Source organism: Procambarus clarkii, chromosome 4 (genome assembly GCF_040958095.1).
Source record: "Procambarus clarkii isolate CNS0578487 chromosome 4, FALCON_Pclarkii_2.0, whole genome shotgun sequence".
Taxonomy (NCBI): domain Eukaryota; kingdom Metazoa; phylum Arthropoda; class Malacostraca; order Decapoda; family Cambaridae; genus Procambarus; species Procambarus clarkii.
In genome coordinates this window covers 12,119,660-12,143,769 of record NC_091153.1, presented here as the reverse complement: position 1 = coordinate 12,143,769, position 24,110 = coordinate 12,119,660, and the positions used below count along the sequence as shown (strand labels likewise).

Genomic DNA, 24,110 nt, shown 5'->3' with positions numbered 1-24,110 from the left:
ATGGCCACTTTTATGACATAATTATGTTTGCAATGTTGAGCACCTACTGTTCATGCTCCAGTAAGGGGAACTAGTGAGGCACGGGGCATTAAGTAGGCAAGAGAGAGGTGAGGATCAGGAAGGAGGAAATTCCTAAAGGAAGGTAAGAACAAGAAGAAAAGTATGGATGGGATGGATGTAATAATGGGGGTGTAAGAAGGGGTAATGATGGGGGTTTAAGAATGGGAAAGTAAGAACACCAGGAGTAAGAAAAAAGAAACATAAAAAGAGGGTCGGGATTAGGCTTATGTCAGATCACGTTTGGTAGAAAGGTTAGAGTATTTAAGAACTGTGAAAGGGAAGAGTGAACAGCAACACAGCCGGGACTGAGGTTCATGTTGGGTAGGTTGTGTATCACAGCAGAGTCGACCAGACGGCGTCTGTCAAGAGTATAGAGGCAGGAAAGATTATTTTATATTCCTTGTTTATACTCCATTTTCACCACCCTCCAAGGTGAGGGTGGTTAAAGGTGCTTACAAGGACCCTTGAGTGGGTCGGGGACGAGGGGTAGAGGGGTTCTGCAAAATCGGAAAGTGCGCCCAGTACAGTAAATTAAATTGTAATTTGTTAAAAAACAAATTATTCTGGGGTACACAATCTTTTCTTTGATCATCCATCATTACAGCTAGTCATTTATACCTGGATTGTACCTGGATGAGGTACTGGGAGTTCTCCTACTTCCCAAGTCCGGCCCGAGGCCAGGCTTGACTCGTGAGAGCTTGGTCCAACAGGCTGTTGTTTGGGGCGGCCCTTAGCCCACATGTTCACTACAGCCCCCCCATATATCAAATCTTCATCTTGATCCCTTAACAAGGCGTAATGGCTTGCTCCTGTTAGTTCCCTTCCCTTTTCTCTCGTCTCATTGCCAGAGAGCACATTGTGACAGCTTTGAGAAGATCCCAGTAGTGTAGCTGCTTATCGTGTCTATGTATACTGTATATGTACTCTGTATTCCCTCTATTTCGGTAATATTTTCTGCTCTGAAGGGGAAAATGAGTACTGAGCAGTACACAAGACGAGACAGTACAAGTGACTTGAAGAGTACAACCATCGTGATGGGATCCCTGGATTTGAAAGTTCTCGTAATCCATCCTATCATTTTCTGACGACGCAGTATTTGCTTGGTTATGCTCCCCAAACGTTATGTCGTCAGACATCATTATTCCCAAATCCTTGACATGCTGTTTTCTTACTATGGGCAGATTTGATTATGTTTTGTACCCTGTATTATGTTTAAGGTCCTCATTTTTACCGTACTTGAGTACCTAGAATTTATGGCTGTTAAACATCATATTATTTTCTGCTGCCCAGTAGAAAACTTTATTAATATCTACTTGTAGTTCTTCAATGTCTTCAAAAGAGGTAATTTTCATGCTGATTTTTGTCATATGGAAAAGTTGTCATGAAACTGTGACTTGTATTTTTGTCTTTATTATATATCTTGAATATCTTTGTCTATATACGAGAATAAGGAAAAGCAGTGGTGCAAGGACCGTTGACAACACTGGATGCAAATAAAGCTGTTGGACCAGACAAAGTATCACCGGTCTCCGTCGTGTAGTGGTAAGACACTCGCCTGGCGTTCCGCGAGCGCTATGTCATGGGTTCGTATCCTGGCCGGGGAGGATTTACTGGGCGCAATCCCTTAACTGTAGCCTCTGTTTAACTCAACAGTAAAATGGGTACTTGGATGAAAAAACGATTCTTCGCGGCAGGGGATCGTATTCCAGGGATCATAGGATTAAGGACTTGCCCGAAACGCTACGCGTGCTAGTGGCTGTACAAGAATGTATGTAAAGAGGTAGTGCAGGCTCTCAGCGTGCCTCTGGCAATGATCTTTAATGAGTCACTTATGTCGGGAGAATTGCCCAGTTGCTGGAAGGAGGCAAATATCGTACCGATTTTCTAGAAAGGTGATAGGGAGAAGGCACTTAACTACAGACCCGTATCACTGACAAGCATCCCCTGCAAAATACTTGAAAGAATAATTAGGCTAAGACTTGTTGAGCACCTGGAGAGCATTGGGTTTGTAAACAAGCACCAATATGGGTTCTGGACAGGGAAATCATGCCTAACAAACCTTTTAGAATTCTATGATAAAGTAACAAGGATAAGGCAGGACAGAGAAGGCTGGGCAGACTGCATATTTCTTGACTGCCAAAAGGCCTTTGATACAGTACCACACATGAGACTGCTATACAAACTTGAGAGGCAGGCAGGAGTAAGCGGAAAGGCCCTAGTATGGGTGAAGAACTACCTAACAGGAAGGAGCCAGAGGGTAATGGTAAGGGGCGAGAAGTCGGATTGGCGAACAGTAACAAGTGAAGTACCTCAAGAATCGGTGCTGGGACCAATCCTCTTTCTAATTTACGTAAATAATATGTTTACAGGAGTGGAATCATACATGTCAATGTTTGCGGATGACGCAAAATTAATGAGAAGAGTTGTGACAGACGAGGATTGTAAGATCCTCCACGAGGACTTAAACAAGTTGCAGAGATGATCAGGGAAATGGCTACTGGAGTTTAACACCAGTAAATGTAAAGTTATGGAAATGGGATCAGGTGATAGGAGACCAAAGGGACAGTACACAATGAAGGGGAACAGCCTACCTGTAACGATTCGAGAAAGAGACCTGGGAGTGGATGTGACACCTAATCTAACTCCCGAGGCACATATAAATAGGATAACAACAGCAGCGTACTCTACACTGGCGAAAATTAGAACTTCATTCAGAAACTTAAATGAGGAGGCTTTTAGGGCGCTTTACACTGCCTACGTGAGACCCGTCTTAGAGTATGGCGAGCCATCATGGAGCCCCCACCTGAAGAAACACATAAAGAAACTGGAGAAGGTTCAGAGGTTTGCGACGAGGCTTGTCCCAAAGTTACGAGGGATGGGATATGAAGAGCGTCTGAAGGAACTGAGCCTTACGACACTAGAGAAAAGAAGGGAGAGAGGAGATATGATAGGGACATATAAAATACTCAGGGGAATTGACAAAGTGGAAACAGATGAAATGTTCACACGTAATAATAACAGAACGAGGGGACATGGGTGGAAACTGGAAACTCAGATGAGTCACAGAGATGTTAGGAAGTTTTCTTTTAGCGTGAGAGTAGTGGAAAAATGGAATGCACTTGGGGAACAGGTTGTGGAAGCAAATACTATTCATACTTTTAAAACTAGGTATGATAGGGAAATGGGACAGGAGTCATTGCTGTAAACAACCGATAGCTGGAAAGGCGGGATCCAAGAGTCAATGCTCGATCCTGCAAGCACAAATAGGTGAGTACACACACACACACACACACACACACACACACACACACACACACACACACACACACACACACACACACACACACACACACACACACACACACACACACACACATATTGTCGGAATTGTCTTGGATTATCGGAAAGCCTTTGACACAGTACCGCATAAGAGGCTGGTACATAAGCTGGAGAGACGGGCAGGTGTAGCTGGTAAGGTGGATAAGGGAGTACCTAAGCAATAGGAAGCAGAGAGTTACGGTGAGGGGTGAGACCTCGGATTGGCGTGAAGTCACCAGTGGAGTCCCACAGGGCTCTGTACTCGGTCCTATCTTGTTTCTGATATATGTAAATGATCTCCCGGAGGGTATAGATTCATTTCTCTCAGTGTTTGCTGACGATGCCAAAATTATGAGAAGGATTAAGACAGAGGAAGACTGCTTGAGGCTTCAAGAAGACCTAGACAAGCTGAAGGAATGGTCGAACAAATGGTTGTTAGAGTTTAACCCAAGCAAATGTAATATAATGAAGATAGGTGTAGGGAGCAGGAGGCCAGATACTAGGTATCATCTGGGAGATGAAATTCTTCAGGAGTCAGAGAGAGAAAAAGACTTGGGTGTTGACATCGTGCCAGACCTGTCCCCTGCAGCCCATATCAAGAGGATAACATCAGCGGCATATGCCAGGCTGGCCAATATAAGAACGGCATTCAGAAACTTGTGTAAGGAATCATTCAGAACTTTGCATACCACATATGTCAGGCCAATCCTGGAGTATGCAGCCCCAGCATGGAGTCCATATCGAGTCAAGCATAAGACCAAACTGGAAAAGGTTCGAAGGTTTGCCACCAGATTAGTACCCGAGCTGAGAGGTATGAGCTACGAGGAGAGGCTACGGGAATTAAACCTCACTTCACTGGAAGACAGAAGAGTTAGGGGGACATGATCACCACATTCAAGATTCTCAAGGGGATTGATAGGGTAGATACAGACAGGCTATTTAACACAACGGGCACACACACTAGGGGGGGACAGGTGGAAACTGAGCGCCCAAATGAGCTACAGAGATATTAGAAAGAACTTTTTTACTGTCAGAGTGGTTGACAAATGGAATGCATTAGGAAGTGATGTGGTGGAGGCTGACTCCATACACAGTTTCAAGTGTAGATATGATAGAGCCCAATAGGCTCAGAAACCTGTACACCTGTTGATTGACAGTTGAGAGGCGGGGACCAAAGAGCTCAACCCCCGCAAGCACAATTAGGTGAGTACACACACACACACACATTCTTGAAGCTTGTTTTATGTTATTTTGTTGTTTTATGTGTTTGTGGGCACGTCGCCCCCCCCCCTCCCTTCAGATGTACTAGTGGGCACGTAATCTTTCCTTCGCTGGCTCTAATGGTGGCTCTAATTAGCCAACCCTTCACCGTGGGGCAGTTTTTATTCCTTTGTTAATTTTATTCATTTTAGCCTTCCTTGCTTTCTCGTGATCGGCGATAAGTTTTTCTATGAGTGCCGTTGCTGTAGTTACGTTTCCTTCTAGACCCCTGACTGTGATGGGGCCTTCTGTACCTTTTGCTGGGATGTGGATTCTCACTTTGTGTTTCTCAGTAATGTTGTGGATGGTATTACCATTGGGGCCAAGCACTATTTTTCTATTATGTTCTTCCACCTCTACGGTCCTTGTAATATTCTTTGCCTCCTCTTCCATTCTGGATTTTGCTGCTGCTTCCTTCTTGGCTTTTATTTCCTCGTTTTATCAACCGTTGTTTATGTTCCTCGATTACTGAGTGAATTTTGACAATAGCTTTGTCTACGTTTGATCTCTACCCTTCAACCACAATGTCCCTGTGAGAATGTTATTTTGGCGGTATTATTATTTTGACCGAAAATGTGTTTTCGATTTCTTTCAGAGTTTAGCCTTTAGGCCCTATTATTACGCCCCGGAGATCGGGGTGGATATGGTGAGTCTTTGTAATTTTGCGAGTGTCTTCCGTAGTCTGACAGGAACGTGAGTCGCCACATTCCTGGATGCCGGTTTTGCGTTCCTTTCCCGGAGTGTTACGGGAGCTTTCGGGATGCTAACGGCCTTCATTTGCGGGATTCGAACCCGTTTTGGGTGTCTTATCTACATCGTCGTCGTTCTTATGTCGCTTTGTTTCTACTTTTGTCCAGCCATGATCGCCTGCATCCTCGGTGTGAGCTGCTTGAATCTTTTTAGGTTCTTTGGTGGTAACCTTTGTAGGTCCTTTGGTGGTAACCTTTGTAGGTCTTTTGGTGGTAACTTTTGTAGGTCCTTTGGTGGTAACCTTTGTAGGTCCTTTGGTGGTAACCTTTGTAGATGTTTTGGTGGTTTGCGCGACCCTTGAATTCGTTTTTTCAGTTGGTTTCGTTGGTTTTGTGAGGGGGACTTCAATCTGTTCACTAACAGTCGTTTTTTATTTTATGTCTGGTGGACCATTGCCGCAAATTCCATTCAGACTTGCTCCCATTACGGGCGTCCGGCCGTGACAAAGGCTTGCCTTCTATGCCCGCCGCTTGTAATAAAGGCCAACTGACAACATGAAGTAAACCACCATTAAAACATTTATCCCGACGCACCAAAAACTAGTTTTTTATGGGTCGGGTCTAACCCCCAGGAGCATCAGATGATTCTTAATGAGGTCGACATACTCGTCAGTGTCCATCATATTTTCATCAGTTCGCAGCGTTACCACTGACAAGAGTCTTTTGGCCTCATCCACCCATCCTGGAGCGGATGGCAGCGGCGGCGTTTTGGTTCCTGATATCCTTCGTAGGCGGCCAAGTACCAGGTCACTCAGGAATTATGTTTCCCTTCGGACCTGTTACACCTTAAGGAGCTGCTATTTTAAATCCCGTCCATAATTCATTTTATTGAACTTCATAATTATAAAGTGTAGGATAACCAATACAACAAATCCCAAAGCGGATTTCATTATTAGAGTCATTTTGGAGATCCTTTTTCAATGATATTGTTAAGAATAGTTAAAACACTGTTTGACAGTCCACTTGTCACATTGATATTCAAGATGAGAAAAATCTAGTTAGGTTAGAAGAAATCTAGTCAAGTTAGAATGTTCCAGGGATTTGTGCGAGTGATGTGGCTAGACCCTGTGTTAAGATTCAGTAACTAGAGAGCCCGGGGTAGTAGAGAGCGCGCGTAGATGGCTTAGGAAGCATAATGTAGAGCTGGGGTATCTAGAGGGTACAAAAGTAGCAGGGGTTGTAGGTACCACAGGATGTAGGGAGTCTTTGTGATGATTGGGAACACAAGGTGTTAAGATCCTGGACCACCACCAGTATCGCTACCATGATTGTGTGTGTGAATATGTATATGTGTGTGTGTGGTTTGTGTGACCAGTGAGCCTAGTATTGATCGTGGTGTTTTGATCGTGGTGTTAACAGTAGTGATTGACAGCCCTAGATTGTGTGCTTCGTTTCCTGTATGTAGCATTTCTGTGATGAGTTTCATATTATCTCTGTGCTGGCTAAATAACAATGTCTGGAGCGAAGATTTAGAGTCGGTTTGAATGATAACATCTTGTAAATTATTCTCATTTGCATAATTGATGGCCACTTTTATGACATATAATTATGTTTGCAATGTTGAGCACCTACTGTTCATGCTCCAGTAAGGGGAACTAGTGAGGCACGGGACATTAAGTAGGCAAGTGAAAGGTGAGGATCAGGAAGGAGGAAATTCCTAAAGGAAGGTAGGAACAAGAAGAAGGGTATGGATGGGATGGGTGTAATAATGGGGTGTAAGAAGGGGTAATGATGGGGGTTTAAGAATGGGAACGTAAGAACAGGAGAAGTAAGAAATAAGAAAGATAAAAAGGGGGGGGGGGAGGCTTATGTCAGATCACGTTTGGTAGAAAGGTTAGAGCATTTAAATACTGTGAAAGGGAAGAGTGAACAGCAACACAGCCGGGACTGAGGTTCATGTTGGGTAGGTTGTGTATCACAGCAGAGTCGACCAGACGGCGTCTGTCAAGAGTATAGAGGCAGGAAAGATTATTTTATATTCCTTGTTTATACTCCATTTTCACCGAATGTTTCTTCAGGTGGGGGCTCCATGATGGGGCTGCATACTCTAAGACTGGTCTCACGTAGGCAGAGTAAAGCGCTCTAAATGCCTCCTCACTTAGGTTTCTGAATGATGTTCTAATTTTTGCCAGTATAGAGTACGCTTCTGTCGTTATCCTATTTATATGTGCCCAGGAGTTAGATTAGGTGTCACATCCACTCCCAGGTCTCTTTCTCGAATCGTCACAGGTAGGCTGTTCCCCTTCATTGTGACCTGTCCCTTTGGTCTCCTATCACCTAATACCATTTCCATAACTTTACATTTGCTCGTGTTGAACTCCAGTAGCCATTTCTCTGACCATCTCTGCAACTTGTTCAAATCCTCTTGGAGGATCCTTCAATCCTCATCTGTCACAACTCTTCTCGTTAATTTTGCGTCATCTACGAACATAGACATATAGGATTATACTCCTGTAAACATGTCATTAACGTATATTAGAAATAGAATTGGTCCCAACACCGTTTCTTAAGGTACTCCACTTGTTACTGTTCGCCAGTCCGACTTCTGGCCCCTTACCATTACTGTCTGGCTTCTTTCTGTTAGGTAGTTCCTTACCCATGCTAGGACCTTTCCGCTTACTCTCGCCTGCCTCTCAAGTTTGCCTCTCTCGAGTATATATTTTATTTTATCCAAATTTATATTTTAGAAGTTTAATATCACTAATAGGGGAAAATCAGACTTAAGAATTGAGACTGGAGCCAGCAAGGCACCTAGGTGATGACAGAGGCTGGTGTACGTGCCTCACGCCCATGTACACACACACACACACACACACACACACACACACACACACACACACACACACACACACACACACACACACACACACACACACACACACACACACACACACACACACACACACACACACACACACACACACACACACACACATACACACAGTGTGACACTTGTGTGGTAGTGGTGCTCGTGGTGGTGAGTGGAGGAGGACCTTGAACACGGCGCTCTTGATATAAGGCGGTTGTAGTGTAGTTTTGAAGGGACGTCGCAGTTTGTGGGAGAGGGAAGGTGGTGGTTGAATCGTAGGTTGTGTAGGGGGGGGGGTGGAGTGGTGGTTATTTAATTGGTGATTGTAAGCACACCTTTGTACTTACCTTACTGGGAAAGTACATGTGTTTGTGTGTGTGTGTGTGAGTGTGTATGTGTGTGTGTGTGTGTGTGTGTGTGTGTGTGTGTGTGTGTGTGTGTGTGTGTGTGTGTGTGTGTGTGTGTGTGTGTGTGTGTGTGTGTGTGTGTGTGTGTGTGTGTGTGTGTATTCACCTAGTTGTACTCACCTAGTTGTGCTTGCGGGGGTTGCGCTTTGGCTCTTTGGTCCCACTGTGTGCGCGTTTGTGTGTTTCTGGGACTAGGGAAGTCATGGTTTGTATAATTACCAGTTTAGATACCGTTCTTTGACTAGGAGGCCTGGTCAGAGACCGGGCCGCGGAGACGTTGATCCACGGAACCATCACAAGGTAACCACAAGGTCAGATAAGGTAGGTCTCGAATCTACAAATTTGCGTTGAAGTTCTTGGTGTATTACAGTTCTCAAAATTTCTCATAGACATAGGCAGTAAAACATCTAAACTATTGGGACCGACTAAAGAGCCTAAATCTGTACTCCCTTGAGCGCAGGCGGGAGAGATACATAATAATTTACACGTGGAAAATATTAGAGGGGCTGGTCCCAAACCTGCACCCAGAAATAACATCACGTGAGACCAGGAGGCATGGCAGGATGTGCAGAATACCCCCGTTGAAGAGCAGAGGTGCAACAGGTACTCTGAGAGAGAACTATCAACATCAGAGGCCCGAGACTGTTCAACACGCTTCCACTACACATAAGGGGCATAACTGGCTGACCCCTCACAGTGTTCAAGAGGGAACTGGATAAACACCTCCATAGGATACCTGATCAACCAGGCTGAGATTCATACGTCAGGCTGCGAGCAGCCGCGTCCAACAGCCTGGTTGACCTGGTTGGCCGCGTGGATGTTGAGTCCCGAAATCATTAACCACCCTCCAAGGTGAGGGTGGTTAAAGGTGCTTACAAGGATCCTTGAGTGGGTCGGGGACGAGGGGTAGAGGGGTTCTGCAAAATCGGAGAGTGCGCCCAGTACAGTAAATTAAATTGTAATTTATTAAAAAACAAATTCTTCTGGGGGTACACAATCTTTTCTTTGATCATCCATCATTACAGTTAGCCATTTATATCTGGATTGTACCTGGATGAGGTACTGGGAGTTCTCCTACTTCCCAAGCCCGGCCTGAGGCCAGGCTTGACTCGTGAGAGCTTGGTCCAACAGGCTGTTGCTTGGGGCGGCCCTTAGCCCACATGTTCACTACAGCCCCCCCCCCCCATATATCAAATCTTCATCTTGATCCCTTAACAAGGCGTAATGGCTTGCTCCTGTTAGTTCCCTTCCCTTTTCTCTCGACTCATTGCCAGAGAGCACATTGTGACAGCTTTGAGAAGATCCCAGTAGTGTAGCTGCTTATCGTGTCTATGTATACTGTATATGTACTCTGTATTCCCTCTATTTCGGTAATATTTTCTGCTCTGAAGGGGAAAATGAGTACTGAGCAGTACACAAGACGGGACAGCACAACTGACTTGAAGAGTACAACCATCGTGATGGGATCCCTGGATTTGAAAATTCTCGTAATCCATCCTATCATTGTCTGACTTGACGCAATATTTGCTTGGTTATGCTCCCCAAACGTTAGGTCGTCAGACATCATTATTCCCAAATCCTTGACATGCTGTTTTCTTACTATGGGCAGATTTGATTATGTTTTGTACCCTGTATTATGTTTAAGGTCCTCATTTTTACCGTACTTGAGTACCTAGAATTTATGGCTGTTAAACATCATATTATTTTCTGCTGCCCAGTAGAAAACTTTATTAATATCTACTTGTAGTTCTTCAATGTCTTCAAAAGAGGTAATTTTCATGCTGATTTTTGTGTCATATGGAAAAGTTGTCATGAAGCTGTGACTTGTATTTTTGTCTTTATTATATATCTTGAATATCTTTGTCTATATACGAGAATAAGGAAAAGCAGTGGTGCAAGGACCGTTGACAACACTGGATGCAAATAAAGCTGTTGGACCAGACAAAGTATCACCGGTCTCCGTCGTGTAGTGGTAAGACACTCGCCTGGCGTTCCGCGAGCGCTATGTCATGGGTTCGTATCCTGGCCGGGGAGGATTTACTGGGCGCAATCCCTTAACTGTAGCCTCTGTTTAACTCAACAGTAAAATGGGTACTTGGATGAAAAAACGATTCTTCGCGGCAGGGGATCGTATTCCAGGGATCATAGGATTAAGGACTTGCCCGAAACGCTACGCGTGCTAGTGGCTGTACAAGAATGTATGTAAAGAGGTAGTGCAGGCTCTCAGCGTGCCTCTGGCAATGATCTTTAATGAGTCACTTATGTCGGGAGAATTGCCCAGTTGCTGGAAGGAGGCAAATATCGTACCGATTTTCAAGAAAGGTGATAGGGAGAAGGCACTTAACACTTTCGCCCGGGCATGACGCAGCATTGTGTCATCCGTTTACTGTCGGTAATACCGGGGATGACGCAGCATTGCGTCATCCACTTTAAATAATCGCCAAAAATCAGGTTTTTATCCGATTTTTTGGGGACTGGTTTTAAAATGTGCGCCGATGTCTTCCCATTTTCTTTGTTGAGCCTCGTGGCCCTCAGGTGGCTTGGCACATGCTGTGGGCCCATTGTTTTCGCTCCACTGTTGTGACCAATGTCGCCTCCCCTCGCATCTCAAACGTGTGAACATTTCGGCTATTTTCCGTGGCTATATTTCTTACTGCAGCTTTAGAAACTACCTACCCTTACTCCACAATGGATAGTGATCATGAACAAGGCCCTTACAGGAAGAAAATTGCGAAAGAAAGGCTTGAAAGGGAGGGAATTGGGAGTGTAGCTGGAAGGCGTCTGAGTGCTCACTCCCGGCTAAAGCATGGCCTGTCTTCAACTCGTCGGCGGTTGGAGCGTGACCAGGTTTTATATTTTATATGCTAATGTTCCTTTAGAGAATTCTATTGTGAACCCATTGAGACCAAAATGAAAGACCTAGGACCAAAATTGAGGTGACCAGAGTGAAAATAGTGAAAACATTTTATCGCGTTTGCGCGCTCCTGGGTAACTCGTTCGCACTTTCTCTGTTTGCTGCGGGTAATTAGCTGGGCTTTTGGAGTTTATATGCATTTAGTGCTGTAGAGAATTCTATTGCGAACACAATGATACCAAATTTAATCTCGTAGGACGAGAATTAAGGTGACAAAGTTGAAGAGAGTATACACTTTTCAGAATTTACGCGCGCTCCCGTGACACCCTGGGTCCCATATCACACTATTGAGGGGTGGCGTGCGGGGTGAGCGAAAGTGTTAACTACAGACCCGTATCACTGACAAGCATCCCCTGCAAAATACTTGAAAGAATAATTAGGCTAAGACTTGTTGAGCACCTGGAGAGCATTGGGTTTGTAAACAAGCACCAATATGGGTTCTGGACAGGGAAATCATGCCTAACAAACCTTTTAGAATTCTATGATAAAGTAACAAGGATAAGGCAGGACAGAGAAGGCTGGGCAGACTGCATATTTCTTGACTGCCAAAAGGCCTTTGATACAGTACCACACATGAGACTGCTATACAAACTTGAGAGGCAGGCAGGAGTAAGCGGAAAGGCCCTAGTATGGGTGAAGAACTACCTAACAGGAAGGAGCCAGAGGGTAATGGTAAGGGGCGAGAAGTCGGATTGGCGAACAGTAACAAGTGAAGTACCTCAAGAATCGGTGCTGGGACCAATCCTCTTTCTAATTTACGTAAATAATATGTTTACAGGAGTGGAATCATACATGTCAATGTTTGCGGATGACGCAAAATTAATGAGAAGAGTTGTGACAGACGAGGATTGTAAGATCCTCCACGAGGACTTAAACAAGTTGCAGAGATGATCAGGGAAATGGCTACTGGAGTTAAACACCAGTAAATGTAAAGTTATGGAAATGGGATCAGGTGATAGGAGACCAAAGGGACAGTACACAATGAAGGGGAACAGCCTACCTGTAACGATTCGAGAAAGAGACCTGGGAGTGGATGTGACACCTAATCTAACTCCCGAGGCACATATAAATAGGATAACAACAGCAGCGTACTCTACACTGGCGAAAATTAGAACTTCATTCAGAAACTTAAATGAGGAGGCTTTTAGGGCGCTTTACACTGCCTACGTGAGACCCGTCTTAGAGTATGGCGAGCCATCATGGAGCCCCCACCTGAAGAAACACATAAAGAAACTGGAGAAGGTTCAGAGGTTTGCGACGAGGCTTGTCCCAGAGTTACGAGGGATGGGATATGAAGAGCGTCTGAAGGAACTGAGCCTTACGACACTAGAGAAAAGAAGGGAGAGAGGAGATATGATAGGGACATATAAAATACTCAGGGGAATTGACAAAGTGGAAACAGATGAAATGTTCACACGTAATAATAACAGAACGAGGGGACATGGGTGGAAACTGGAAACTCAGATGAGTCACAGAGATGTTAGGAAGTTTTCTTTTAGCGTGAGAGTAGTGGAAAAATGGAATGCACTTGGGGAACAGGTTGTGGAAGCAAATACTATTCATACTTTTAAAACTAGGTATGATAGGGAAATGGGACAGGAGTCATTGCTGTAAACAACCGATAGCTGGAAAGGCGGGATCCAAGAGTCAATGCTCGATCCTGCAAGCACAAATAGGTGAGTACACACACACACACACACACACACACACACACACACACACACATATTGTCGGAATTGTCTTGGATTATCGGAAAGCCTTTGACACAGTACCGCATAAGAGGCTGGTACATAAGCTGGAGAGACGGGCAGGTGTAGCTGGTAAGGTGGATAAGGGAGTACCTAAGCAATAGGAAGCAGAGAGTTACGGTGAGGGGTGAGACCTCGGATTGGCGTGAAGTCACCAGTGGAGTCCCACAGGGCTCTGTACTCGGTCCTATCTTGTTTCTGATATATGTAAATGATCTCCCGGAGGGTATAGATTCATTTCTCTCAGTGTTTGCTGACGATGCCAAAATTATGAGAAGGATTAAGACAGAGGAAGACTGCTTGAGGCTTCAAGAAGACCTAGACAAGCTGAAGGAATGGTCGAACAAATGGTTGTTAGAGTTTAACCCAAGCAAATGTAATATAATGAAGATAGGTGTAGGGAGCAGGAGGCCAGATACTAGGTATCATCTGGGAGATGAAATTCTTCAGGAGTCAGAGAGAGAAAAAGACTTGGGTGTTGACATCGTGCCAGACCTGTCCCCTGCAGCCCATATCAAGAGGATAACATCAGCGGCATATGCCAGGCTGGCCAATATAAGAACGGCATTCAGAAACTTGTGTAAGGAATCATTCAGAACTTTGCATACCACATATGTCAGGCCAATCCTGGAGTATGCAGCCCCAGCATGGAGTCCATATCGAGTCAAGCATAAGACCAAACTGGAAAAGGTTCGAAGGTTTGCCACCAGATTAGTACCCGAGCTGAGAGGTATGAGCTACGAGGAGAGGCTACGGGAATTAAACCTCACTTCACTGGAAGACAGAAGAATTAGGGGGACATGTTCACCACATTCAAGATTCTCAAGGGGATTGATAGGGTAGATACAGACAGGCTATTTAACACAACGGGCACACACACTAGGGGGGGACAGGTGGAAACTGAGCGCCCAAATGAGCTACAGAGATATTAGAAAGAACTTTTTTACTGTCAGAGTGGTTGACAAATGGAATGCATTAGGAAGTGATGTGGTGGAGGCTGACTCCATACACAGTTTCAAGTGTAGATATGATAGAGCCCAATAGGCTCAGAAACCTGTACACCTGTTGATTGACAGTTGAGAGGCGGGACCAAAGAGCTCAACCCCCGCAAGCACAATTAGGTGAGTACACACACACACACACGTTCTTGAAGCTTGTTTTTTGTTATTTTGTTGTTTTATGTGTTTGTGGGCACGTCGCCCCCCCCCTCCCTTCAGATGTACTAGTGGGCACGTAATCTTTCCTTCGCTGGCTCTAATGGTGGCTCTAATTAGCCAACCCTTCACCGTGGGGCAGTTTTTATTCCTTTGTTAATTTTATTCATTTTAGCCTTCCTTGCTTTCTCGTGATCGGCGATACGTTTTTCTATGAGTGCCGTTGCTGTAGTTACGTTTCCTTCTAGACCCCTGACTGTGATGGGGCCTTCTGTACCTTTTGCTGGGATGTGGATTCTCACTTTGTGTTTCTCAGTAATGTTGTGGATGGTATTACCATTGGGGCCAAGCACTATTTTTCTATTATGTTCTTCCACCTCTACGGTCCTTGTAATATTCTTTGCCTCCTCTTCCATTCTGGATTTTGCTGCTGCTTCCTTCTTGGCTTTTATTTCCTCCAGTTTTATCAACCGTTGTTTATGTTCCTCGATTACTGAGTGAATTTTGACAATAGCTTTGTCTACGTTTGATCTCTACCCTTCAACCACAATGTCCCTGTGAGAATGTTATTTTGGCGGTATTATTATTTTGACCGAAAATGTGTTTTCGATTTCTTTCAGAGTTTAGCCTTTAGGCCCTATTATTACGCCCCGGAGATCGGGGTGGATATGGTGAGTCTTTGTAATTTTGCGAGTGTCTTCCGTAGTCTGACAGGAACGTGAGTCGCCACATTCCTGGATGCCGGTTTTGCGTTCCTTTCCCGGAGTGTTACGGGAGCTTTCGGGATGCTAACGGCCTTCATTTGCGGGATTCGAACCCGTTTTGGGTGTCTTATCTACATCGTCGTCGTTCTTATGTCGCTTTGTTTCTACTTTTGTCCAGCCGTGATCGCCTGCATCCTCGGTGTGAGCTGCTTGAATCTTTTTAGGTTCTTTGGTGGTAACCTTTGTAGGTCCTTTGGTGGTAACCTTTGTAGGTCTTTTGGTGGTAACTTTTGTAGGTCCTTTGGTGGTAACCTTTGTAGGTCCTTTGGTGGTAACCTTTGTAGATGTTTTGGTGGTTTGCGCGACCCTTGAATTCGTTTTTTCAGTTGGTTTCGTTGGTTTTGTGAGGGGGACTTCAATCTGTTCACTAACAGTCGTTTTTTATTTTATGTCTGGTGGACCATTGCCGCAAATTCCATTCAGACTTGCTCCCATTACGGGCGTCCGGCCGTGACAAAGGCTGGCCTTCTATGCCCGCCGCTTGTAATAAAGGCCAACTGACAACATGAAGTAAACCACTATTAAAACATTTATCCCGACGCACCAAAAACTAGTTTTTTATGGGTCGGGTCTAACCCCCAGGAGCATCAGATGATTCTTAATGAGGTCGACATACTCGTCAGTGTCCATCATATTTTCATCAGTTCGCAGCGTTACCACTGACAAGAGTCTTTTGGCCTCATCCACCCATCCTGGAGCGGATGGCAGCGGCGGCGTTTTGGTTCCTGATATCCTTCGTAGGCGGCCAAGTACTAGGTCACTCAGGAATTATGTTTCCCTTCGGACCTGTTACACCTTAAGGAGCTGCTATTTTAAATCCCGTCCATAATTCATTTTATTGAACTTCATAATTATAAAGTGTAGGATAACCAATACAACAAATCCCAAAGCGGATTTCATTATTAGAGTCATTTTGGAGATCCTTTTTCAATGATATTGTTAAGAATAGTTAAAACACTGTTTGACAGTCCACTTGTCACATTGATATTCAAGATGAGAATAATCTAGTTAGGTTAGAAGAAATCTAGTCAAGTTAGAATGTTCCAGGGATTTGTGCGAGTGATGTTGCTAGACCCTGTGTTAAGATTCAGTAACTAGAGAGCCCGGGGTAGTAGAGAGCGCGCGTAGATGGCTTAGGAAGCATAATGTAGAGCTGGGGTATCTAGAGGGTACAAAAGTAGCAGGGGTTGTAGGTACCACAGGATGTAGGGAGTCTTTGTGATGATTGGGAACACAAGGTGTTAAGATCCTGGACCACCACTAGTATCGCTACCATGGTTGTGTGTGTGAATATGTATATGTGTGTGTGTGGTTTGTGTGACCAGTGAGCCTAGTATTGATCGTGGTGTTTTGATCGTGGTGTTAACAGTAGTGATTGACAGCCCTAGATTGTGTGCTTCGTTTCCTGTATGTAGCATTTCTGTGATGAGTTTCATATTATCTCTGTGCTGGCTAAATAACAATGTCTGGAGCGAAGATTTAGAGTCGGTTTGAATGATAACATCTTGTAAATTATTCTCATTTGCATAATTGATGGCCACTTTTATGACATATAATTATGTTTGCAATGTTGAGCACCTACTGTTCATGCTCCAGTAAGGGGAACTAGTGAGGCACGGGACATTAAGTAGGCAAGTGAAAGGTGAGGATCAGGAAGGAGGAAATTCCTAAAGGAAGGTAGGAACAAGAAGAAGGGTATGGATGGGATGGGTGTAATAATGGGGTGTAAGAAGGGGTAATGATGGGGGTTTAAGAATGGGAACGTAAGAACAGGAGAAGTAAGAAATAAGAAAGATAAAAAGGGGGGGGGAGGCTTATGTCAGATCACGTTTGGTAGAAAGGTTAGAGCATTTAAATACTGTGAAAGGGAAGAGTGAACTGCAACACAGCCGGGACTGAGGTTCATGTTGGGTAGGTTGTGTATCACAGCAGAGTCGACCAGACGGCGTCTGTCAAGAGTATAGAGGCAGGAAAGATTATTTTATATTCCTTGTTTATACTCCATTTTCACCGAATGTTTCTTCAGGTGGGGGCTCCATGATGGGGCTGCATACTCTAAGACTGGTCTCACGTAGGCAGTGTAAAGCGCTCTAAATGCCTCCTCACTTAGGTTTCTGAATGATGTTCTAATTTTTGCCAGTATAGAGTACGCTTCTGTCGTTATCCTATTTATATGTGCCCAGGAGTTAGATTAGGTGTCACATCCACTCCCAGGTCTCTTTCTCGAATCGTCACAGGTAGGCTGTTCCCCTTCATTGTGACCTGTCCCTTTGGTCTCCTATCACCTAATACCATTTCCATAACTTTACATTTGCTCGTGTTGAACTCCAGTAGCCATTTCTCTGACCATCTCTGCAACTTGTTCAAATCCTCTTGGAGGATCCTTCAATCCTCATCTGTCACAACTCTTCTCGTTAATTTTGCGTCATCTACGAACATAGACATATAGGATTATACTCCTGTAAACATGTCATTAACGTATATTAGAAATAGAATTGGTCCCAACACCGTTTCTTAAGGTACTCCACTTGTTACTGTTCGCCAGTCCGACTTCTGGCCCCTTACCATTACTCTCTGGCTTCTTTCTGTTAGGTAGTTCCTTACCCATGCTAGGACCTTTCCGCTTACTCTCGCCTGCCTCTCAAGTTTGCCTCTCTCGAGTATATATTTTATTTTATCCAAATTTATATTTTAGAAGTTTAATATCACTAATAGGGGAAAATCAGACTTAAGAATTGAGACTGGAGCCAGCAAGGCACCTAGGTGATGACAGAGGCTGGTGTACGTGCCTCACGCCCATGTACACACACACACACACACACACACACACACACACACACACACACACACACACACACACACACACACACACACACACACACACACACACACACACACACACACACACACACATACACACAGTGTGACACTTGTGTGGTAGTGGTGCTCGTGGTGGTGAGTGGAGGAGGACCTTGAACACGGCGCTCTTGATATAAGGCGGTTGTAGTGTAGTTTTGAAGGGACGTCGCAGTTTGTGGGAGAGGGAAGGTGGTGGTTGAATCGTAGGTTGTGTAGGGGGGGGGTGGAGTGGTGGTTATTTAATTGGTGATTGTAAGCACACCTTTGTACTTACCTTACTGGGAAAGTATATGTGTTTGTGTGTGTGTGTGTGAGTGTGTATGTGTGTGTGTGTGTGTGTGTGTGTGTGTGTGTACTCACCTATATGTACTCACCTATATGTGCTTGCAGGATCGAGCATTGACTCTTGGATCCCGCCTTTCGAGCATCGGTTGTTTACAGCAATGACTCCTGTCCCATTTCCCTATCATACCTGGTTTTAAAATTATGAATAGTATTTGCTTCCACAACCTGTTCCTGAAGTGCATTCCATTTCCCCACTACTCTCACGCCAAAAGAAAACTTCCTTACATCTCTGTGACTCATCTGAGTTTCAAGCTTCCATCCATGTCCTCTCGTTCTGTTACTATTCCGTGTGAACATTTCGTCTATGTCCACTCTGTCAATTCCTCTGAGTATCTTATACGTTCCTATCATGTCCCCCCTCTCCCTTCTTCTTTCTAGTGTCGTAAGGCACAGTTCCCTCAGGCGCTCTTCATACCCCATCCCTCGTAGCTCTGGGACGAGTCTCGTTGCAAACCTCTGAACCTTTTCCAGTTTCATTATATGCTTCTTCAGATGGGGACTCCATGATGAGGCGGCATACTCTAAGACTGGCCTTACGTAGGCAGTGTAAAGCGCCCTAAATGCCTCCTTACTTAGGTTTCTGAATGATGTTCTAACTTTTGCCAGTGTAGAGTACGCTGCTGTCGTTATCCTATTAATATGTGCCTCAGGAGATAGATTAGGTGTTACGTCCACCCCCAGGTCTCTTTCACGCGTCGTTACAGGTAGGCTGTTCCCCTTCATTGTGTACTGTCCCTTTGGTCTCCTATCTCCTAGTCCCATTTCCATAACTTTACATTTGCTCGTGTTGAATTCTAGTAGCCATTTCTCTGACCATCTCTGCAATCTGTTCAGGTCCTCTTGGAGGATCCTGCAATCCTCATCTGTCACAACTCTTCTCATCAACTTTGCATCATCCGCAAACATCGACATGTAGGACTCTACGCCTGTAAACATGTCGTTAACATACACAAGAAATAGAATTGGTCCCAGCACCGATCCTTGTGGTACTCCACTTGTTACTGTTCGCCAGTCCGACTTCTCGCCCCTTACCGTAACTCTTTGGCTCCTTCCTGTTAGGTAGTTCCTTATCCATTCTAGGACCTTTCCCCCCACCCCCGCCTGCCTCTCGAGCTTGAACAGCAGTCTCATGTGCGGTACTGTATCAAAGGCTTTTTGGCAGTCCAGAAATATGCAGTCTGCCCAACCATCTCTGTCCTGTCTTATCCTCGTTATTTTATCATAGAATTCCAGAAGGTTTGTTAGGCACGATTTCCCTGTCCAGAACCCATGTTGATGTTTGTTCACAAACCTAATGTTCTCCAGGTGTGCAACCAGTCGTAGCCTAATTATTCTTTCCAGTATTTTACAGGGGATGCTTGTCAGTGATACAGGTCTGTAGTTAAGTGCCTCCTCCCTATCTCCTTTCTTGAAGATCGGCACGACATTTGCCTTCTTCCAGCAACTGGGCAATTCTCCTGACATAAGTGACTCATTAAAGATCATTGCCAGAGGCACGCTGAGGGCCTGTGCTGCTTCTTTTAGTATCCACGGTGATACTTTGTCTGGTCCAACTGCTTTAGTTGCATCTAGAGTTGTCAACTGTTTCATTACCTCCTCTGCTGTCACCTCTATATCTGATAGTCTTTCATCTAGGGTAACCCCTTCCAACAATGGGAGCTGCTCAGGCTCGGTAGTGAACACTCCATGGAAACTGGCATTCAGTGCCTCGCAGATTTCCTTGTCACTTTCAGTATATGCCCCCTCTGTCTTCCTTAGTCTTGTCACTTGGTCGTTCACCGACATTTTTCTTCTTATATGACTGTGTAGTAACTTAGGTTGTTTTTTCGCTTTGATTGCAATATCGTTCTCATAGTCCCTTTCCGATGTTCGTCTTATGTTAATGTAATCGTTCCTAGCTCTGTTGTATCTGCTTCTGTTGTCCTCTGTTCTTTGTCTTCTGTACTTCCTCCACTCCCGCCTGCTGGCCATTTTTGCTTCCTGACACTGTCTATTAAACCATGGGTTATTATATTCCTTCTTATTTTTTCCCTTTACCGTTGGTATAAATCTCTCTTCGGCCTCCTGGCATTTCTGTATGACTAGGTCCATCATATCTTGGACTGTTTTTCCTCTAATTTCTTCCTCCCACTGCACTTCACCCAGATAGTCCCTTATCCTCATATAGTCCCCTTTCCTGTAGTCAGCTCTCCTTTCCCAGATCTCTTGTCCCATGGTCATAATTTTGAATTCCATCATGTAGTCAAAGACTAGGACACAATGGTCACTGGCCCCTAGAGGTATTTCATGCTCTAAATTCTCGATATCTTCTACGTTCTGGGTGAAAATCAGGTCTAATAGGCTCGGTGCATCTCCTCCTCTTTCCCTTGTGTCTTCCTTCACATGTTGTGTCAGGAAATTCCTGTCTATAACATCTACTAATTTTGCTCCCCACGTTTCATCCCCTCCATGGGGATTCCTTGATTCCCAATTTATCTCTCCATGATTTAGGTCCCCCATGATCAGCAGCTTCGCTCTCATTCTGTGGGCTAGTGTTGCTGCCTTCTGCAGTTCATCAATACATGCTTTGTTGTTGTCATCATACTCCTGCCTGGGTCTTCTACTGTTTGGTGGGGGATTGTAGATTACCATGATCACAATCTTCCTCCCATCTACTGTCAGAGTTCCATGTATGAAGCTTGTGCACTCATTGGTAACTCGATTTCCCAGGTCTTCAAACTTCCATTTCCGCTTTATTAGGAGTGCTACTCCCCCTCCCTGTCTCTGTGTCCTCTCTTTTCGTATCACCTGGTACCCTTCAGGAAAGATAGCATCTGAGATCATGTCATTAATTTTAGTTTCCACAATTGCAACTATGTCAGGATCTGCTTCACTCACTCTTTCTTTTATCTCTTCTGCTTTATTAGATACCCCATCAGCATTGGTGTACCAAACCTTGAGATTCTTCATGGAAACTCTTGTACCAGAGTTCTCCCTTTCTCTGGGGGTCTGGGGGGATCTGGGGGATGTCTGGGGGGTGACTGGGGGCAGAGGGGATCTGGGGGATCTGGGGGGTGTCTGGGGGATGACTGGGGGCGGGGAGGGTCCGGGGGATGTCCGGGGGGATCCAGGGGGTGTCTGGGGGGGTCCGGGGGGTGTATGGGGGGTGAAAGAGTTCAGGAGGGGTGCTTGGGGGGCTACTGGGGGCTGGGCTTCTAGGAAGGTAGGTAGGAGGGTCTGGGGTAGGGCCTGGGTAGGTAGGTCTGGAGTAGGAAGGGCATACTGGGTCTGAAGATTAGGGAGGGCATAGAGGGGTTGGGAGATGGCGTAAGGTTGGGAGACAGATAGAGGTTGAGAGGTTGGGAGGGGGATGGATAGAGGGGGTGGGGGGGACCTCCCACCTCCCTCGCAAGGGTGGGGGGTCACATGGAAGGAGAGGGGATGAGGAGGGGTGAGGGCAGGGTAGGCTTTGGGTGTTGAGGGGATGAGGTCTGGGTGGGTTCTTGGGGTTGAGGGGATGAGGTCTGGATGGGATTTGGGGGTTGAGGAGATGAGAGCTGGGTGGGTTTTGGGGGTTGAGGGGACGAGGGCTGGACGGGTTTTGGGGGTTGAGGTGATGAGGGGGTCCTTGGAATGTGGGATGAATTTGACTCCAGTGGGGTCAGAGGGGTCAAGGGATGTGCTGGGGAGATAAGCAGGGGCGGCTGATTTGGGAAAGGGGTGACCTGAGAAGCACGTGTGAGCTGGTTAGCATGGGGTGGATTAGCACTGGGGTGTGTAGCTGCGCTCAAATGGGAAGAGTCGTATTGTTGTTTGCTTGCTCTGTGGGCAATCTGTTCCTCCTTCGTCATGAATTTGTCAATAAATACGTTGTAGTAATTTTCGCTACCTCTGAGTAGGTGTTTGTGATGCAGTATGTAATCCACTGCCTCTTCGTTAGTGAACTGTACCAGGACAGGTCGTTTCCTGTTACAGTTGTATGGTCCAATGCGTCGGTGGACTTGCACCTCATTCCCTGCCATCTGGGCTCTCATGTCTCTCAAGATCCCCTGTAGTTCCAAATCCTCAATCTCCATCCTTTCCTGCCTCGATGGTGCCCTGGCTTCAAGTAATCCATGGATTATGATTGTCCTCTTTCTCAGTTCAGGGTCATGCTGGTGGCCCTCTCCCTGGCTGACCCCCACCCCTCCTACACCCGCTACTCCACCTACTACTACTACTTCCCCTTCCCCTGCCAAGCTTCCCTTATTCCTGCCAAATTCATTAGTAAGCCTAGATATTTCTCCTTGCCATTCTACCCTGCTCTTCCTGATTTCCTCTTGAATATAATCCATAAACTCTTGTTTGAGTCTTTGAACCTCGCCCTGTATGTGTGTGTGTGTGTGTGTGTGTGTGTGTGTGTGTGTGTGTGTGTGTGTGTGTGTGTGTGTGTGTGTACTCACCTAGTTGTACTCACCTAGTTGTGCTTGCGGGGGTTGCGCTTTGGCTCTTTGGTCCCACTGTGTGCGCGTTTGTGTGTTTGTGGGACTAGGGAAGTCATGGTTTGTATAATTACCAGTTTAGATACCGTTCTTTGACTAGGAGGCCTGGTCAGAGACCGGGCCGCGGAGACGTTGATCCACGGAACCATCACAAGGTAACCACAAGGTCAGATAAGGTAGGTCTCGAATCTACAAATTTGCGTTGAAGTTCTTGGTGTATTACAGTTCTCAAAATTTCTCATAGACATAGGCAGTAAAACATCTAAACTATTGGGACCGACTAAAGAGCCTAAATCTGTACTCCCTTGAGCGCAGGCGGGAGAGATACATAATAATTTACACGTGGAAAATATTAGAGGGGCTGGTCCCAAACCTGCACCCAGAAATAACATCACGTGAGACCAGGAGGCATGGCAGGATGTGCAGAATACCCCCGTTGAAGAGCAGAGGTGCAACAGGTACTCTGAGAGAGAACTATCAACATCAGAGGCCCGAGACTGTTCAACACGCTTCCACTACACATAAGGGGCATAACTGGCTGACCCCTCACAGTGTTCAAGAGGGAACTGGATAAACACCTCCATAGGATACCTGATCAACCAGGCTGAGATTCATACGTCAGGCTGCGAGCAGCCGCGTCCAACAGCCTGGTTGACCTGGTTGGCCGCGTGGATGTTGAGTCCCGAAATCATTAACCACCCTCCAAGGTGAGGGTGGTTAAAGGTGCTTACAAGGATCCTTGAGTGGGTCGGGGACGAGGGGTAGAGGGGTTCTGCAAAATCGGAGAGTGCGCCCAGTACAGTAAATTAAATTGTAATTTGTTAAAAAACAAATTCTTCTGGGGGTACACAATCTTTTCTTTGATCATCCATCATTACAGTTAGCCATTTATACCTGGATTGTACCTGGATGAGGTACTGGGAGTTCTCCTACTTCCCAAGCCCGGCCTGAGGCCAGGCTTGACTCGTGAGAGCTTGGTCCAACAGGCTGTTGCTTGGGGCGGCCCTTAGCCCACATGTTCACTACAGCCCCCCCCCCCCATATATCAAATCTTCATCTTGATCCCTTAACAAGGCGTAATGGCTTGCTCCTGTTAGTTCCCTTCCCTTTTCTCTCGACTCATTGCCAGAGAGCACATTGTGACAGCTTTGAGAAGATCCCAGTAGTGTAGCTGCTTATCGTGTCTATGTATACTGTATATGTACTCTGTATTCCCTCTATTTCGGTAATATTTTCTGCTCTGAAGGGGAAAATGAGTACTGA

General features: G+C 45.5%; 2 protein-coding genes across 2 annotated transcripts in view; both read right to left on the bottom strand.

Annotated features, from left to right (window-relative positions):
* The window catches only part of LOC138370613 (proteoglycan 4-like), a 32,614-nt gene extending 27,583 nt beyond the window's left edge, over nt 1-5,031 (bottom strand). The window contains exon 1 of the mRNA XM_069335139.1: nt 4,748-5,031. Within this exon, the coding sequence (XP_069191240.1) occupies nt 4,748-5,031 (284 nt within the window). The remainder of the gene's footprint in view (nt 1-4,747) is intronic.
* A 370-nt stretch (nt 5,032-5,401) lies between these two features.
* Nucleotides 5,402-23,864, bottom strand: LOC138370612 (proteoglycan 4-like). Its single transcript, XM_069335129.1, has 4 exons — nt 23,742-23,864; nt 15,213-15,459; nt 14,722-14,912; nt 5,402-5,653 (listed from the first exon to the last, which is right to left on the bottom strand). Exons 1-4 carry the CDS (start codon nt 23,862-23,864, stop codon nt 5,402-5,404), a joined length of 813 nt encoding a protein of 270 aa, XP_069191230.1.
* Between the last annotated feature and the right edge of the window lie 246 nt (nt 23,865-24,110).

Bases quoted from the DNA above. Each gene is read 5' to 3' on its own strand.
- LOC138370612 (XM_069335129.1), bottom strand. From the start codon at position 23,864: ATGTGGGCTAAGGGCCGCCCCAAGCAACAGCCTGTTGGACCAAGCTCT. The intron at 14,913-15,212 runs GTTAGCATCCCG...AAATTCACTCAG, and splicing joins GAATCCCGCAAATGAAGGCC to TAATCGAGGAACATAAACAA. The intron at 5,654-14,721 runs GTGAGAATCCAC...ACATCTACAAAG, and splicing joins ACATTACTGAGAAACACAAA to GTTACCACCAAAGGACCTAC.